The sequence below is a fragment of the Melospiza melodia genome, chromosome 6, assembly GCF_035770615.1.
Source record: "Melospiza melodia melodia isolate bMelMel2 chromosome 6, bMelMel2.pri, whole genome shotgun sequence".
NCBI classification, from domain to species: Eukaryota; Metazoa; Chordata; class Aves; order Passeriformes; family Passerellidae; genus Melospiza; species Melospiza melodia.
The window spans coordinates 51,624,464-51,637,800 of NC_086199.1; the positions used below are offsets into that span (position 1 = coordinate 51,624,464).

The following is a 13,337-nucleotide window of genomic DNA, read 5'->3' on the forward strand; positions in this document are numbered from 1 at the left end:
TATCTTCAAGAAACACTTGTTTTTCACTTAAACATCCTTCCCCCGAGGAAAGAAAAGCAACTACTTGCAAAATCCATAATTCACAGATAATTCAAGCCCATTAAAATAATGGAAACTTTATTTGCATGAAAAACTTGTTTACAATCATTAATAAATGAAGAATGAACCATTTGCATTTTCCTATTTCATGACACTTATGAAAAATGTATTAAATAAATATTTGTGAACAGCTTAAGGTAAGGCAAAATTTAAGATAAAGCCCCTGTCCGTTGTTCACAATTTTTGAACATGGCTCACGCTGCAAACAAGTGAAAAAATTCACTAAAGAACTTGAACAAGATGTTACATGGGTCATTGAATCACGTCCTCAATCCAAAAACCCAAGAGTAAGTCGTTTTGTGCTCAACCATATACAATAACTTCAAAAGGGTCAATCTATTCTGAGCAAAACTATGTACAGTTAATACCTTTGATAGAAGCACTTTGTTAGTATTGTGCAATACATTTATAAAAAATGGCTTCAAATTCCACTTCTCAACCATTTGTAAAGTGCTACTATCAATTCCCACTCTGCCTCCTAAGGCCGTGCCACGGCGGGGCCGGGGAGCGGGGCCAGGCCAGCTCAGGGTCACCAACGTCACAAACCCACGGTAAACACAGACACGAACGTCACCGCCCCAGCGCCGGCCGCGCTGCTCCCGAGCCGCCGGGCATCCCCGGGGCCGTGCCAGGGCCCTGCTGCAGTACCCTACACACGGGACACAATGGAAAGCTGGCGTTGCGGTGCGGGATGGGCTGGGTGCAGTCACTGTGCAGCATGCGTGCGGGGCGGCGCGCTCACAGCGGCGGGTTCGGGCCCTCGGGCTCGGGCTCGCTGCTGCTGGGCGCCGGGTGCATGGGCAGGATGTCCAGCTCGTCCACCTGCGGCGTGGGGTGCATCACCACCAGCTGGTCCTGCGGGATGTCCGCTGCTGCCGCCGCCAGGTTGGTGATGGATTTGCTCTTCACGCACTGGAAGTCAACGTGCCGGCTCTTGCCCTCCTCCTTCTCCCAGGACATGCGGATGAACGGCCTCTGCACGTAGTTGTAGATCACCTCCGGCCGCCCGCCCGGCCGCTTCTTCACCTTCTCCTTGTACGTGGGGTAACCTGGCAAAGGCAGGGGCACAGCAACGTCAGCCCTGGCTGCACAGCACAGCAACATCAGCCCTGACAGTACAGAGCACAGCAACATCAGGCCTGACTGTACAGAGCACAGCAACATCAGCCCTGACAGTACAGAGCACAGCAACGTCAGGCCTGACAGTACAGAGCACAGCAACATCAGCACAGCCCTACAGAGCACAGCAACATCAGCCCTGACAGTACAGAGCACAGCAACATCAGCACAGCCCTACAGAGCACAGCAATGTCAGCCCTGGCTGTACAGAGCACAGCAACGTCAGCCCTGACAGTACAGAGCACAGCAACATCAGCACAGCCCTACAGAGCACAGCAACGTCAGCCCTGACTGTACAGAGCTCAGCCCTACAGAGCACAGCCCCTACAGAGCACAGCCCCTCAGCCCTGCTGGGACACAGCACAGCAGCCACTGGCACTGCCAGTGCAGATGGCTGTGCTGTGTTCGAGTCACCTCTCCCTGTGCCCCAACAACAATGTCCATTTTGCACATTACTGCAGGGCACCAGCATCACAGCTTGGTGCCACAGCTGTTCCTTGTCAAACCAAGAAATGCCAGCAGAAATAATCTGCTATTAGCCAGCATTACAGGCAGGGCCAGCTCTTGTTTAGCTGAAAGGCTCCCACCTTGTTCAGCTGAAATTAGTTATTTTAGGGCTCACCAGTCAAAAGCATTTGCTTTTTCTTGGCAAATTACAAATGTAACTATGACAACTTGGTGAGTGAATGATAGAAATCCTGCTAATTATAAAGGCTGGATTCTAAAATATCTGGGTCAACAATCAAAAGAAAAATGTAATGCAAAGAAACCCAGTTCTTACATTCACGATAAAAATCAGATTACTCAGTCAGATATTACAGAGCAGCCTCCTAACATACATGATGTTTATTTCAGATCAGTATTTCTTTGCACTTCACCGATCCACTGGATAGTTTTGTACTTCCTGAAAGAAAATGTCTGCCTGCCACTTTAACACAACATTTTTCATTTCACACCCTGGAAAGGACACAGCCCAAGAACACAATATGCAGAGCTGTACAAATTCCTTGTTACTTCAGACAAAGCACAGAGAAGATTTTGTGTGGAAACTGAAGGGCAAAGGGCATGAGATGCAAGTCATGAAGGCAATAGAAGCACCTAAGCTGTCTGCACAGAGCCCTCAGCTCGGACACCACTCTGGAGCCCACAGTCAGGTTTTCCAGCTGGGTACCATTCCCCTCTGGCCATTCTGTCACCCAGCCTCAGCAGGAAAAGCAACACTGAGCCCTTGGCTTTTCCAGGCACAGAGAAAGCCACAGAGCAGAGAAGGGCAGCAGACCCTGAAGGCCAAAGAGGGAGGGAGAGCACAAGCAATGCTTCCCTTACCTTCGATGCCCAGTCGGATCTTCTTGAGCCCCCTTTCCTTCAGAACCGATTTGGCCACGTCTCTGTTTTCAATGTACTTGAAGAATCTGTACAACTTTGTGCTGTAAATAACTAAAATTACATTTTAATGAGAAAAAAATCCCTGTATTCAAATATTAACCTTCTAGCCTTAAAACATAAAAGTTTATCTTTTCCACTGCTTTGCTTTACTCCAGTATTTTTATTTCAGAATAGGGGAAGAAATTCAAGAAGTCCAGAGAAAAACAGCTGAAGATACTGGGGAATGGGTTGGGTGCACATCTTGCAGGGAAGTACAGCCCATTTACAGGTGCTTAAACTCATCAATCACACAACTGTAATACTCCAAAAATAGTAACACTTGGTTTTTTCCTCAAAAAAACCTCTAGTTGCTCTTCCACAGTAAACATGACCCCGACCCATTTCCCACCTCAAGCTCTTTCTAAAGAAGTATTTTCTTCCTCCTCACTGGCTAACAAATACCTTAATAATAAAAATTAGCTTCTCTTTTTAATTACACTTGAACAGAACAAGCATAATATGCTTCTGTGAAACAAAATATTAAGCAGAACTAGTCAAACTAAGAGGTTTATTTCTGTACAACAACTTTAAATCAGCACATTCACTGCTACCTCTACCATGGCATGGCTTGGTGGGAACAATGGGGATAAACTTACTTTGTGAGTACTCCTCTCCCATTTGGGGGGGATACTCTTCATCCCAGTCAACAACATCATCATCTGTCAGCACAACAATGTGGCACTCCCTCTCCCCACTCTGGGCACTGGCTACCATTAATGGCAGGATCATTTCTTCCAGGTAAAACTCAAATTGCTTGCGAGCACCATCGTTTGATAGTTCATGCATGAGAGCACCTAGAAGAAAATTTTAAGCATAGGCACATTTGAGAGCTTGGTAAAGAAATGAAGGCAGCAACAAGAAAGACTAGTAGATCTGTTTATCTTGTAGTATTTCTGCAGACAGGTGTAAGGACACTTAGTCTATGAGCTCATGTAGGTTCAGACCTTGTTTGAATATTTACCAGCCTGTCCTGCAGATATTAACATAGTCTTGGGCACTTTGAGACCTCCTGTGCATTTCACTACTGCTAAATATGGGTAATTGTGCAAGGCTGCTCTTGGTTTTCCAAAAGAAACATCATTTAAGCCAGTTGCTGGGAGAGCAGAGCACACAACTCACGTTTCATAAGCAGCAGCTTAAAGCCAAAGCTTCTCAAAGCCCCCAGGGCAGGAGCTGCTAAATCCCTGCAAGGACAGAGAGCTGGGGCATGGGGCAGGGGGGTGGCCCTGCAGGGAAGGCCCTGGGGTGCATTCCCAGCAGGAATGCCACAGGCTGGCCCGGCACTGCACACACAGCAAGCAGAGGCACAGGCTGTGCTCAGGGCTGAGGCAGCTGGAGAGAACAGCACGAGCTGGGAATCCTGGAGCAGCCCCCTCCACAGCAAAGCTATGCTACTGCCACCAGGGAGACAGCCCCATTCTCCTAAGCAAGGAGCTGGAAAATGATCCTCCCTGTCCTCTGCAAAAAAGGAACCACTCAATGTTACTGTATCTGCACTGCAAATGCAATCATAGAGCTAATATTCCACAGGGTGACCATGGCACAGAATCAGATGCTGAGATATCAGACATTATTTTTCAAAGAACATAAATCCATTGGTTTTAAGGCTTTATTACATAAGAGATAAAAAGGGATGGATTTTATTCATGTACTGCCAGCCATCTTCCTTATCTCAAATAAAGGACATGATTTAGAATTAACACACACACTCTTAAGTCAATTTGTGTAACTCAAATTATTGTAATAAACTCTGTACTTACTCAGATCTCTGCATTTGATAGTACTATACTCAAAGGAGATACAGAGATAGTCACATGCTTCCCTCAGCTCAGGAATAGAAATCCCATCAGGACAGCGTATCACCCCAGTCTTGTAGTAATCCTGCAGGAGGCACCAAGAAAAAGCACAATGCACAACATCCACCGAGAGAAACATTGCATCATTTCATTCATGTTCCTTCTCCACACAGACAGCCCCCAAAATGTAGGACAGCAACAAATGTTAAACTTTGTGAATCTTTCTGTCCTCAAATTTATCAGTTTTCAGAGCTGCATTCAGAGCAGTGAGTTCTGGTTAAAAATGTTGTTGAAGTGACAACTATTAATAGTGATAATTTTGCTGTCTTTTATCTGTACTTCACTGAGCTTTTCCCATTCCAAGGCTGCTGACAAAGCAGTCCAGCAGCTCTGCTTCCTTGTGTGGATATTAAATAAGGGGCCATTTCCAAGTCAGCCTGAAGTTTGTTTGACTCCTGTTAGCTGCCTGAAGCTCACTTCCAGTATTCTGTTTCACCTAATTTCAGCTCTAGAAGGGCAGAAAATACTTGAATTTGGTGAACTACATGCATAGGAAAAGGTGAACTGTAACTTTTGGTTTCTTCCATGAGTACTTTCTCTCTCCCTGACTGTCACATGTCCATGTCTAAGAAAAGGGGTTTCATAGCAATCATCTTCTCCCCTCTACTAAACAATATAAAGAGCAGTATCTATGCCATCCACAACATCTAGATATGCAAGGTGGGTTAAACCAAGAGGTTTTACTTCTTATCAGTGTTTGTCCTAACAGTATTTGCCCCTAAAAACTCACCAGAATAGCACGAAACACAGTAGAACCAATTCCTTCAGCAACTTCATACTCTCCTTTTTCATTGGGCCGTGTAAAGTTGTGTTCTCTTCCTGATCCAAACATCCTGCTCAAGAATGAAAGTAATTTGGGTTAGAATTCCTCACTATGGTTTTTTCTTGTTTGTAAATAAGAAAAATAAAATGCAAGAAATTGTGAAGAAACTGCAGGGAAAAGCAGTGCACTCTGTTCAGTTGGGTTATAGTTTCACCTCATGATCTGACGTGCCTTTCCTGACCACTCTACAAGAAATAATATTTAGAAAATCACAGTCTAACAGGATACAGGCTTAAGGCAAACAGTACATTCTTATTATAGCTACTTTTACCTCCCAAGCTGCTCCTGCTTACTGTCCTGCAGACTGGCATTGAGGGAAAGTGGGTTTATAAATACCCTGCGTGTTAGAGCACTATTTCTGTATCTTTATTAACCTACTTTTCAATTAGCAAAAGATAAAATAAGCTTGTTCCTTGAACCAACCCCAAAGGGAGAATAACTCAGCATCACACATGCACAAAAAATCCAGTGCATTAGGCAGCACTTCTTACTCTGAGGCTGGGCATGGAAAAGGAAACTCTTTCATTGCTTCTTTTCAGCTGATACACTTCCAGTCTGTCTGGATATTTATATGGATGCATGTATTGTATAATATACAAGTGCTTTAAATCAATTATTTAATTCTGTTGATTCTTACTTCCATTTATTTCTTTTGACAGTTTAGACAGAGAAGCATTTCTTGCTTCCTCTGTGACTCAGCCAACTTTTCACAAAAGAGGGATCCAAGGTACTATTTATCCCACATTGCAGTGATTTAAACAGAGCAGAAATTGTGTAATCACATTTATTACCTGTAATGTGGCAAAGAGATTTATATACATGTATTTTGAATACGATTATATCCTTGTGTGCTGAGAAATAGCTGTATTTTAATGAAAAAGCCAAATCCAAAGTGACACAGAAAAACCCTTCTTTTCTTTCTTGAAGCAAGATTTTAAGTGGTGCCCTCTGCACTTGGACAAGGCAAAACCAACCAGAATTTGAGCCAGTCAAGTGTTGAATCTTTTCCCACCAAGCAAACATGTTAAATATGTTGCTCATTATAGTTTCTACAGAAAGCATTACGCACATATTGCAGACTTGCATTCAAGTGTTGATCATTTTGAGTATTCAGCCTCTCTGCTGAGTGGCTCAGGGCTGTTACACTGATTATTTGACATTTCAGAAGATAAATGGGCTGAGCTTGAACATTTTCAGGGTAGGCCCACTAAGCAAAATAAATTCCTTCAAGATTTTCCTCCTTGCTGTTTTGAAAGAGACTGTCTACACTTACTATGCCACCTTGTTTCATGAAGCACCTAGCTTGAAAAATGAGGAAGAGTGAGGCAGACTGAACATAGAAGCAATGCCCAGGAAGACAGAAAGAAATGGGAACATCATGAAATGGTGATTTATTTATCAGCTGTCATCTCTAGGTAATAGACATCTCTTGGCTTTCCTGCCAAAACCAGAGAACTTGCATTCAATTTTTACTTAAAGACATTTGTAAACTGGTAATATTTGACATTAGCAAGATCAGCTGCAGCAATATGAGTCCAACAGCTAATCAAACAGTTTAAATATCCAGCTCTCTATAACAGCTGGGGGCTAAGGAAAAAACCAAAACCAAAAGAGATACAAACCTGCCCAACATTGTGTTAGGTTGTGCAGTGAAGATGGAAGGATCTACAACAAATCTGGTGTTGTCCACGATGAGCGTCACTCGCTCGGAAGTTCTGACGTTCCGGGCTCCCTCTTTGCCATTCTCGTACACAAACACCATTTCCCCAGCAGCCTTGCAGCTGCCATCTGAGCTGGACTGGCTGCTGTTCCTGCTGCTGGTGCCCATGCTGACAACAGAACCATTGGGGGACGTCTTCTGGGGCCGGGGGCTGCTGGGCCGAGATGAGCTGTGATCCTTCTCGCGATCTTCAGTGGAGACGAGGGGAAGGAGATAAAACAGGAAATGAAATTAGAGATTTAGAGGAGTCCTATGTAGCTTGTGTCCTTCTGGGCACAAAACACACCCATTTCAGAAGTTAAGTACAAATTATTTTGGTTAAATCTATTCTGGTTAAAGAAACCTTCAAAAATAACTAGCCATTTATGAGATTACAAAGTCTGCATCACCTAGACATCAAACCCACCTCACCCTCCCCAAAAGTCTTTACAAAGAAAATTTACTACTCTAGTACTGAAAAAGGAACTCAACATGACACAGAAGCCATTGCATCAACAGTTGGTGCTACAGCTCAAAGAAACAAACCATATTTTGTCACTTGAAAAAATCCCTATTTCCTCTATTTCCAAATACCTAGACTCTACAGAGAAAAGGGGATGTTTTCAGTCAATTATCTATAAAAATTAGATTGTTCTTGTGATTTGAATTAAATTAGAGCATCATGTAGGAATACACACAGCAGACTGCAAAAAAAGTTACAGCCTATCAAAGAATGGTATTCCCAGCTCAGGGCACATGTAAGAAATCTGTATGTTGTGCCATCACCAAATAACACTTTTTATTGTATTCCTTTAACAAAAGAGTACTCAAATTTGGAGAACTGTAGTCCTGCAATGGCAGAGAGCTGCACACACCAGAATGATACTGCCTTGTTGGTGAAGTGACATTCCTGATGCACGGGGTGAGCTGAGACTCTGCTCTTTCGTGGGACGAGTCCCGGGATCTGTCACTGGACCTGCGCCTGTCCCTGGATCTCTCGTGTCCCCCACTGGCCCCGTGCAGGCTCATCTTGCTGCAGTCGAGTCCTTTAGCTACACGGGATGAGGTGCTGAAAGCAGAAATAAGGCACAACTTCAGCATTTCAAAGTTGCAGAGACATTACACATCTAGATTTTCAAGGCATTCACACTCCATGGAGATGTTTCCAAGATAATCCAGCTCCATTTTCTTTGTTGCACTCATGTTTGTATTTACAATTGCTTGGAACATTGAATGGGCGGCAGGAATTACCCGTTTGCTGCTGTGTGATTTACAGAGACAGCACCTGCTCAGCTGAGCCTGCCTGTGAAGATACATTCACACAAATCTCTTTCAGAATGGGTAGGTCAAATACAAATGAGCATTTTATTTTGATTCTTACTGTTAAATTAAATGTTCTCATCAAAGAATAAAATTAGAAGTTAGGGATCTTTTTTTTTTTTTCCCAATGCAACCTATTTTGGCAAAACCTGCTCAGGCCACAGGCTGAATTTACACTTCTCCTGCAACCTGCCCTTTGCAAAGGTAGTCAGTCTTAAATGAGGGGGACACATCAAGACACACCAGACAAGAGTTTGCTTCTGCACATTGTTTTAAATTTTCACTTATTCTTAAAAAGAACAATAGTAAGCCATACAACCTAGACATGAACTGACACAACCTGCCAGCTTGTCAGTAAAAAGTAGCATATTTGTTCCAAACCAGCAAATTTAATATAATAGTTTAATATGTTTTAGACTATGATTAAGTTACATTACTCAATTTAAGATATCAATTCATTTTACAATTATTAAACCAACTAACAAAACTAATCAAGTTTTGAGATCCCACAACTTGGGAAAATTCCCAAGGAATTTTCCTACTCATCTGAACCCATCCCCTATTCAGCAACAATCAAATGGAGGGCAAAAACCATCTAAAAATTAAAAATCAACGTGCAACAGCTATTGTTGAATTTACTAAAAATCCTTTTGTTTTCTATTTATACTCTTTAAAAGAGACAAATTTATGTGTGGACAGCACAGACATGTCTGTGTCCTTGCATCCCACCAGAATTCCTAGAGCAGATCTTTGCTGTTTACCTTTCAAGTGTGGGCATGACGACACTCTTTATTTATGGGTTTAACTGAAGAAATTCCCAAAGCCTCAGGTAGTGGATAACCCAGACAGACACCTGCATAGCTACAAGGTCTGCCAGACAAAGCAGAGTCATGATTTCCCAGAGGAACCTCAATGCCCCACTTGCTTGCAGCCTGCAGATCCCCTAACTCCTGCCAAGAGACCTGAAATCACGACTGCAGGGATGCTGCAGGAGAACACAGAGTGCTGAGAATGATGGCCTGCCTGAGACAAGCACAACCAACAGAAAAGCATTCACTGGAAAAGCACACTGAGCAGCGTCTTCTTTTTAGCTTGCTTAGAAGTAATGATAAAAAAATAATCAAGGCTTCCTACTAGCATGAGATGTTGCAGTTTCAGGTTTCAGAGATTGATAAGAGGAGCTGAACTGAGAACAAAAAGGCTGTGACAGATGAGTGTTTAGCACAAGGCAAGCAGTCAGAAATGCACCTCTCACTACGGCACACGAGCTTCTTCCTGCCCTGCTGGAACGAGGGCAGGATCTCCTGTTGACAAAGCACAAGGTTGGTGCAGAGGGAATCTACTGCAATCCTGTTTTCTGCCAAGCTTAAAATATGCTGCAGTAAGAAATGCATCTTTGGGATGTGGAGTCAGCCAAAGGTCTATTGAATAAGGGAAAAGAACTGCAAGCCTTGCTTCTGGCTGAAAACGCTCACATTTACAGTCCAAGAATAATGATCCAAGCACTTCCATTAAAAGGAAATTTCCTGAGGACTTCCAGTGCAGTTCTGAAGATATTAAAATTTATAATATTTCAGCATGGCTAATACATCTCCTTACTTGTTTTACCTCTCTATTAGAGAAAGGCAAATTCTTTATTTTGAAAGTGAAATGTGCAAAAGTTTGCAAGAGTCAGATCGGCAAACCTCCAAAAAAAGCCAAAAACAGTATCAATATCAAAAATTTAGGAAAACCTTTGCACCTTTCCTTTGAGACAGGTACACATACCTAATGTAACCACTTTAATAGATACAAAATATGCCCATAAATTATTAGAAACATGGATTACAGTCTTGAATTCAAGGCCAAAGTCTAGCCTCAGTTTAAACATGACAATATTCATTACTACTTCAGCTAAACTTCCAAAAAATTGTGATTTTTTTTTTTTTAAGAAGCTCTGTATCTCATCTGTGCATCTTTATATTTGTATGCTATGGTATAATCAGGGGTGCCACAAAAGCGGGTGTGTATGTGTGGAATACTCAAACACCTACATAGCAGCCTGGTGACAAAACATCTCTGCAAATCCCAATAAAGCCTCATGTGACCAGGCCTCTGTTGAGGCACAGCTTTGATCCTAGACCTGATAACATTTCCAACCATGCTGTGAGAAAACAGAGTTTTGCAGGTGTCACATTTTATAGTATCAAAATGCATGACTCACTGTTTCTCAGCAACTAAAGAGCTCTGTTTGCTTTAAATAAGGGAAACGCGCTAGAAAATGAAACAACCACTGTAATGGGATGCAGGCTTATCACACATTTTGGCAGAGCAAACACAAATTCCCCTTTAACAGAGAAGGCAATTAAAAATGTGATTCTTAATCCAGAAAACCATCTAAAGCCCCATTAGGCTCCCAGCAGTGACTCAGAGCTGCCAGTGAAGCAGGGCAAAGCCCAGTTAATAATCTCTTCCAGGAGCTGATAAGAACAGGTGCTACAGGAAGCGACACTGACTCAGCTTCCTCCCGAGCCTGCCCCAAGGAAGGGCCGTGGCTCAGCTCTACCTCCCTGAATGGCAACTGGGGCTGCTTCTGCTTTGCTGCCAGCAGCCAGCAAGCCTGGAGGAGAGGGGCAGAGTCAGAGATTATCTATCTGCTCCTGCTGCCAGCCACAGCCATCCCTGGGGAGCCTGGGCCATCAATTCAGCTCAGCACAGCACACTGGAGAGAGGCAGAGGCTGCCAGCTGGAGGAGGACACCATCCTTGAATAAATCAACTGCTTCTGGAACAGACAGCCTGGTGGGTGCAGGAAAGGCTGTGGATGTGTCTATCTGGGCTCCAGCAAGGCCTTTGGCACTGTCTCCCACAGCTCCCTCCTGGAGAAGGTGCAGCCATGGCTGGGACAGGAGCACTCTGTGCTGGGCTCAGAGAGTGATGGGGATGGTGCTGCACCCAGCTGGGGCCAAGCACCAGGGGTGTCCCTCAGGGCTCTGGGCTGGGGCCAGCTCTGTTCAATATTTTTATTGATGACATGGATGAGGGCATCGAGTCCTTCATGAGTAAATTTGCAGAGGACACTAAGCTGGGAGCTTGTATTGATCTATTGGAATGAAGGAGGGCTCTGCAGAGAGACTTAGATTGGTTGGATGGATGGGCAGAGTCCAACAGCACGAAGTTTAATCAGTCCAAGTGCTGAGTTCCACATTTTGGCCACAAAGATCCCCGACAACATTACAAGCTGGGGACAGTGTGGCAGGACAGTGTTCAGGCACAAAGGGCCCTGGGGGTGCTCGTGCACAACTGGTTGAACACGAGCCAGCACAGTGCCCTGGTGGCCAAGAAGGCCAATGGCATCCTGGCCTGGATCAGGAATGGTGTGGCCAGCAGGAGCAGGGAGCTCATTCTGCCCCTGTGCTCAGCACTGCTGAGGCTGCACCTTGAGTGCTGTGTCCAGCTCTGTGTCTCAGTTTGGGAGGGATGTTGAGATGCTCGAGCACATCCAGAGGAGGAAATGAGGATGGAGAGGGGCTGGGAACACAAACCTTGTAAAGAACCCCTGAGGGAGCTGGGACTGTTTAGCCTGGAGAGGAGGAGGCTCAGAGGTGACCTTATTGCTCTCTACACCTTCCTGAAGGGAGGCTGCAGACAGGTGGGGTTGGTCTGACAGAACCAGAGGACACAGGCTCAAGCTACAGCAGGGAAGGGATAGGTTGGATATTAGGAAAAAAATTTTCACCAAAAGAATAATAAAGTACTGGAATGCTCTTCCCAGGGAGGTGGTAGAACCACCATCTCTGGATGTGCTTAAAAAAAGCCTGGACATGGCACTTGGTGCCATGTCTCTAGCTGAGGTGTTAGGGCACAGGTTGGACTCAATGATCTTAGAGGTCTCTTCCAACCTCATTATTCTGTGATCCTGTGAATCTTTATTCATCTTAGTAACAGCCATCTAAAATGTCACTCTTAAATCTCATCACTGTTGAGTCACAGGTCACAAAAAACAGTTCTTTGATCTGTTGGATATGCAGCCAACAAACGAAGTTCCATGTGTTCAACAGCATGAGCACTCGGATCAATGCTACCCTTAAATACAACTTTGCTCTACCATGAACAAGAAAACTAACATGAGCTTCAATCTGAACAAAGAGAAAATGCAGAAGTGGAGCTTAGCCTGTCAAAACAGACAGGCATATCACTGGCTTTAACCTGTGTTACCTGACCAGAAAAGCTCTGTCCCTGAGCTGCTCTATTGTTACTCTGAAAAAGGAACTCACTTGTGGCCAGTACATATGAAAGAAGACCTGTGACTTTTATTTTCCTGTAAAGAGGCTTTAGAAGAAGTTGCAAGTGCTCAAAGAAACAGGAAGACATCAGAACTACAAGTAATTTTGATTTACTTGATAGAAGGACTTGGTCACCTCCTCTCCTCTTCTCCCCCTCTAACAAAGCCAGTGGGTCAGAGGTTGTTTCTGCAGGGAGCACACAAAGCCCTCACTGCACACCAGCAATGTGAGGGACTAAGGACAAACCTGGCCCCAGTGAGGAAGGCATGACAAATTGGCATTTACTGGGAGTTCCACAGCCGTGCTGTTGCAGCTTCCTTCCCATCTACACCAGGGGACATGGGATGGACCAAAGCAGAGCTGCCCCCTTTGAAGAAGAGGCAGACAGGAACTCCTGTGCTCCACAGAAGCACCACACACACCAGACATACACCAGGACTCCTCCAACAGCAGTGGAACACTGCAGGTTCCAAGTGCCAGGGAGCCACGGCTGCCAGGCTGTATTCACCCCAAATCCCAGCCACAGCACCCAGGGGAGCCTGCACAGAGCCTGACTTCAAGCCTCCAAGAAAGAGATCTGAAGCTACCTGAAGGGCCATCTCACCCTGAAAAGAAGTGTTTGCAAAGTCAGCTTTCAAGGGATTCCTCAGCTGATGACCACCAGCTGCACTCTGGGCTGTGGAAGCCGTAAGGCACAGCCCCAACCCATAAGCAGAATTTTCTCCTGCGTGC

At 44.5% G+C, this 13,337-nt stretch overlaps 1 protein-coding gene across 5 annotated transcripts in view; it reads right to left on the bottom strand.

The window, feature by feature from the left end:
• Window positions 1-100: 100 nt before the first annotated feature.
• BTBD10 (BTB domain containing 10) overlaps window positions 101-13,337 on the bottom strand; it is a 29,040-nt gene continuing 15,803 nt past the window's right edge. For all 5 annotated transcript variants that reach the window (XM_063158139.1, XM_063158138.1, XM_063158140.1 and 2 more), the window contains 7 exons: window positions 7,897-8,090; window positions 6,945-7,230; window positions 5,230-5,332; window positions 4,404-4,524; window positions 3,240-3,437; window positions 2,545-2,655; window positions 101-1,148 (listed from right to left, as the gene is read on the bottom strand). In XM_063158139.1, coding sequence (XP_063014209.1) covers window positions 838-1,148; window positions 2,545-2,655; window positions 3,240-3,437; window positions 4,404-4,524; window positions 5,230-5,332; window positions 6,945-7,230; window positions 7,897-8,090 — 1,324 coding nt within the window. In that variant the 3' untranslated portion in view covers window positions 101-837. The remainder of the gene's footprint in view (window positions 1,149-2,544; window positions 2,656-3,239; window positions 3,438-4,403; window positions 4,525-5,229; window positions 5,333-6,944; window positions 7,231-7,896; window positions 8,091-13,337) is intronic.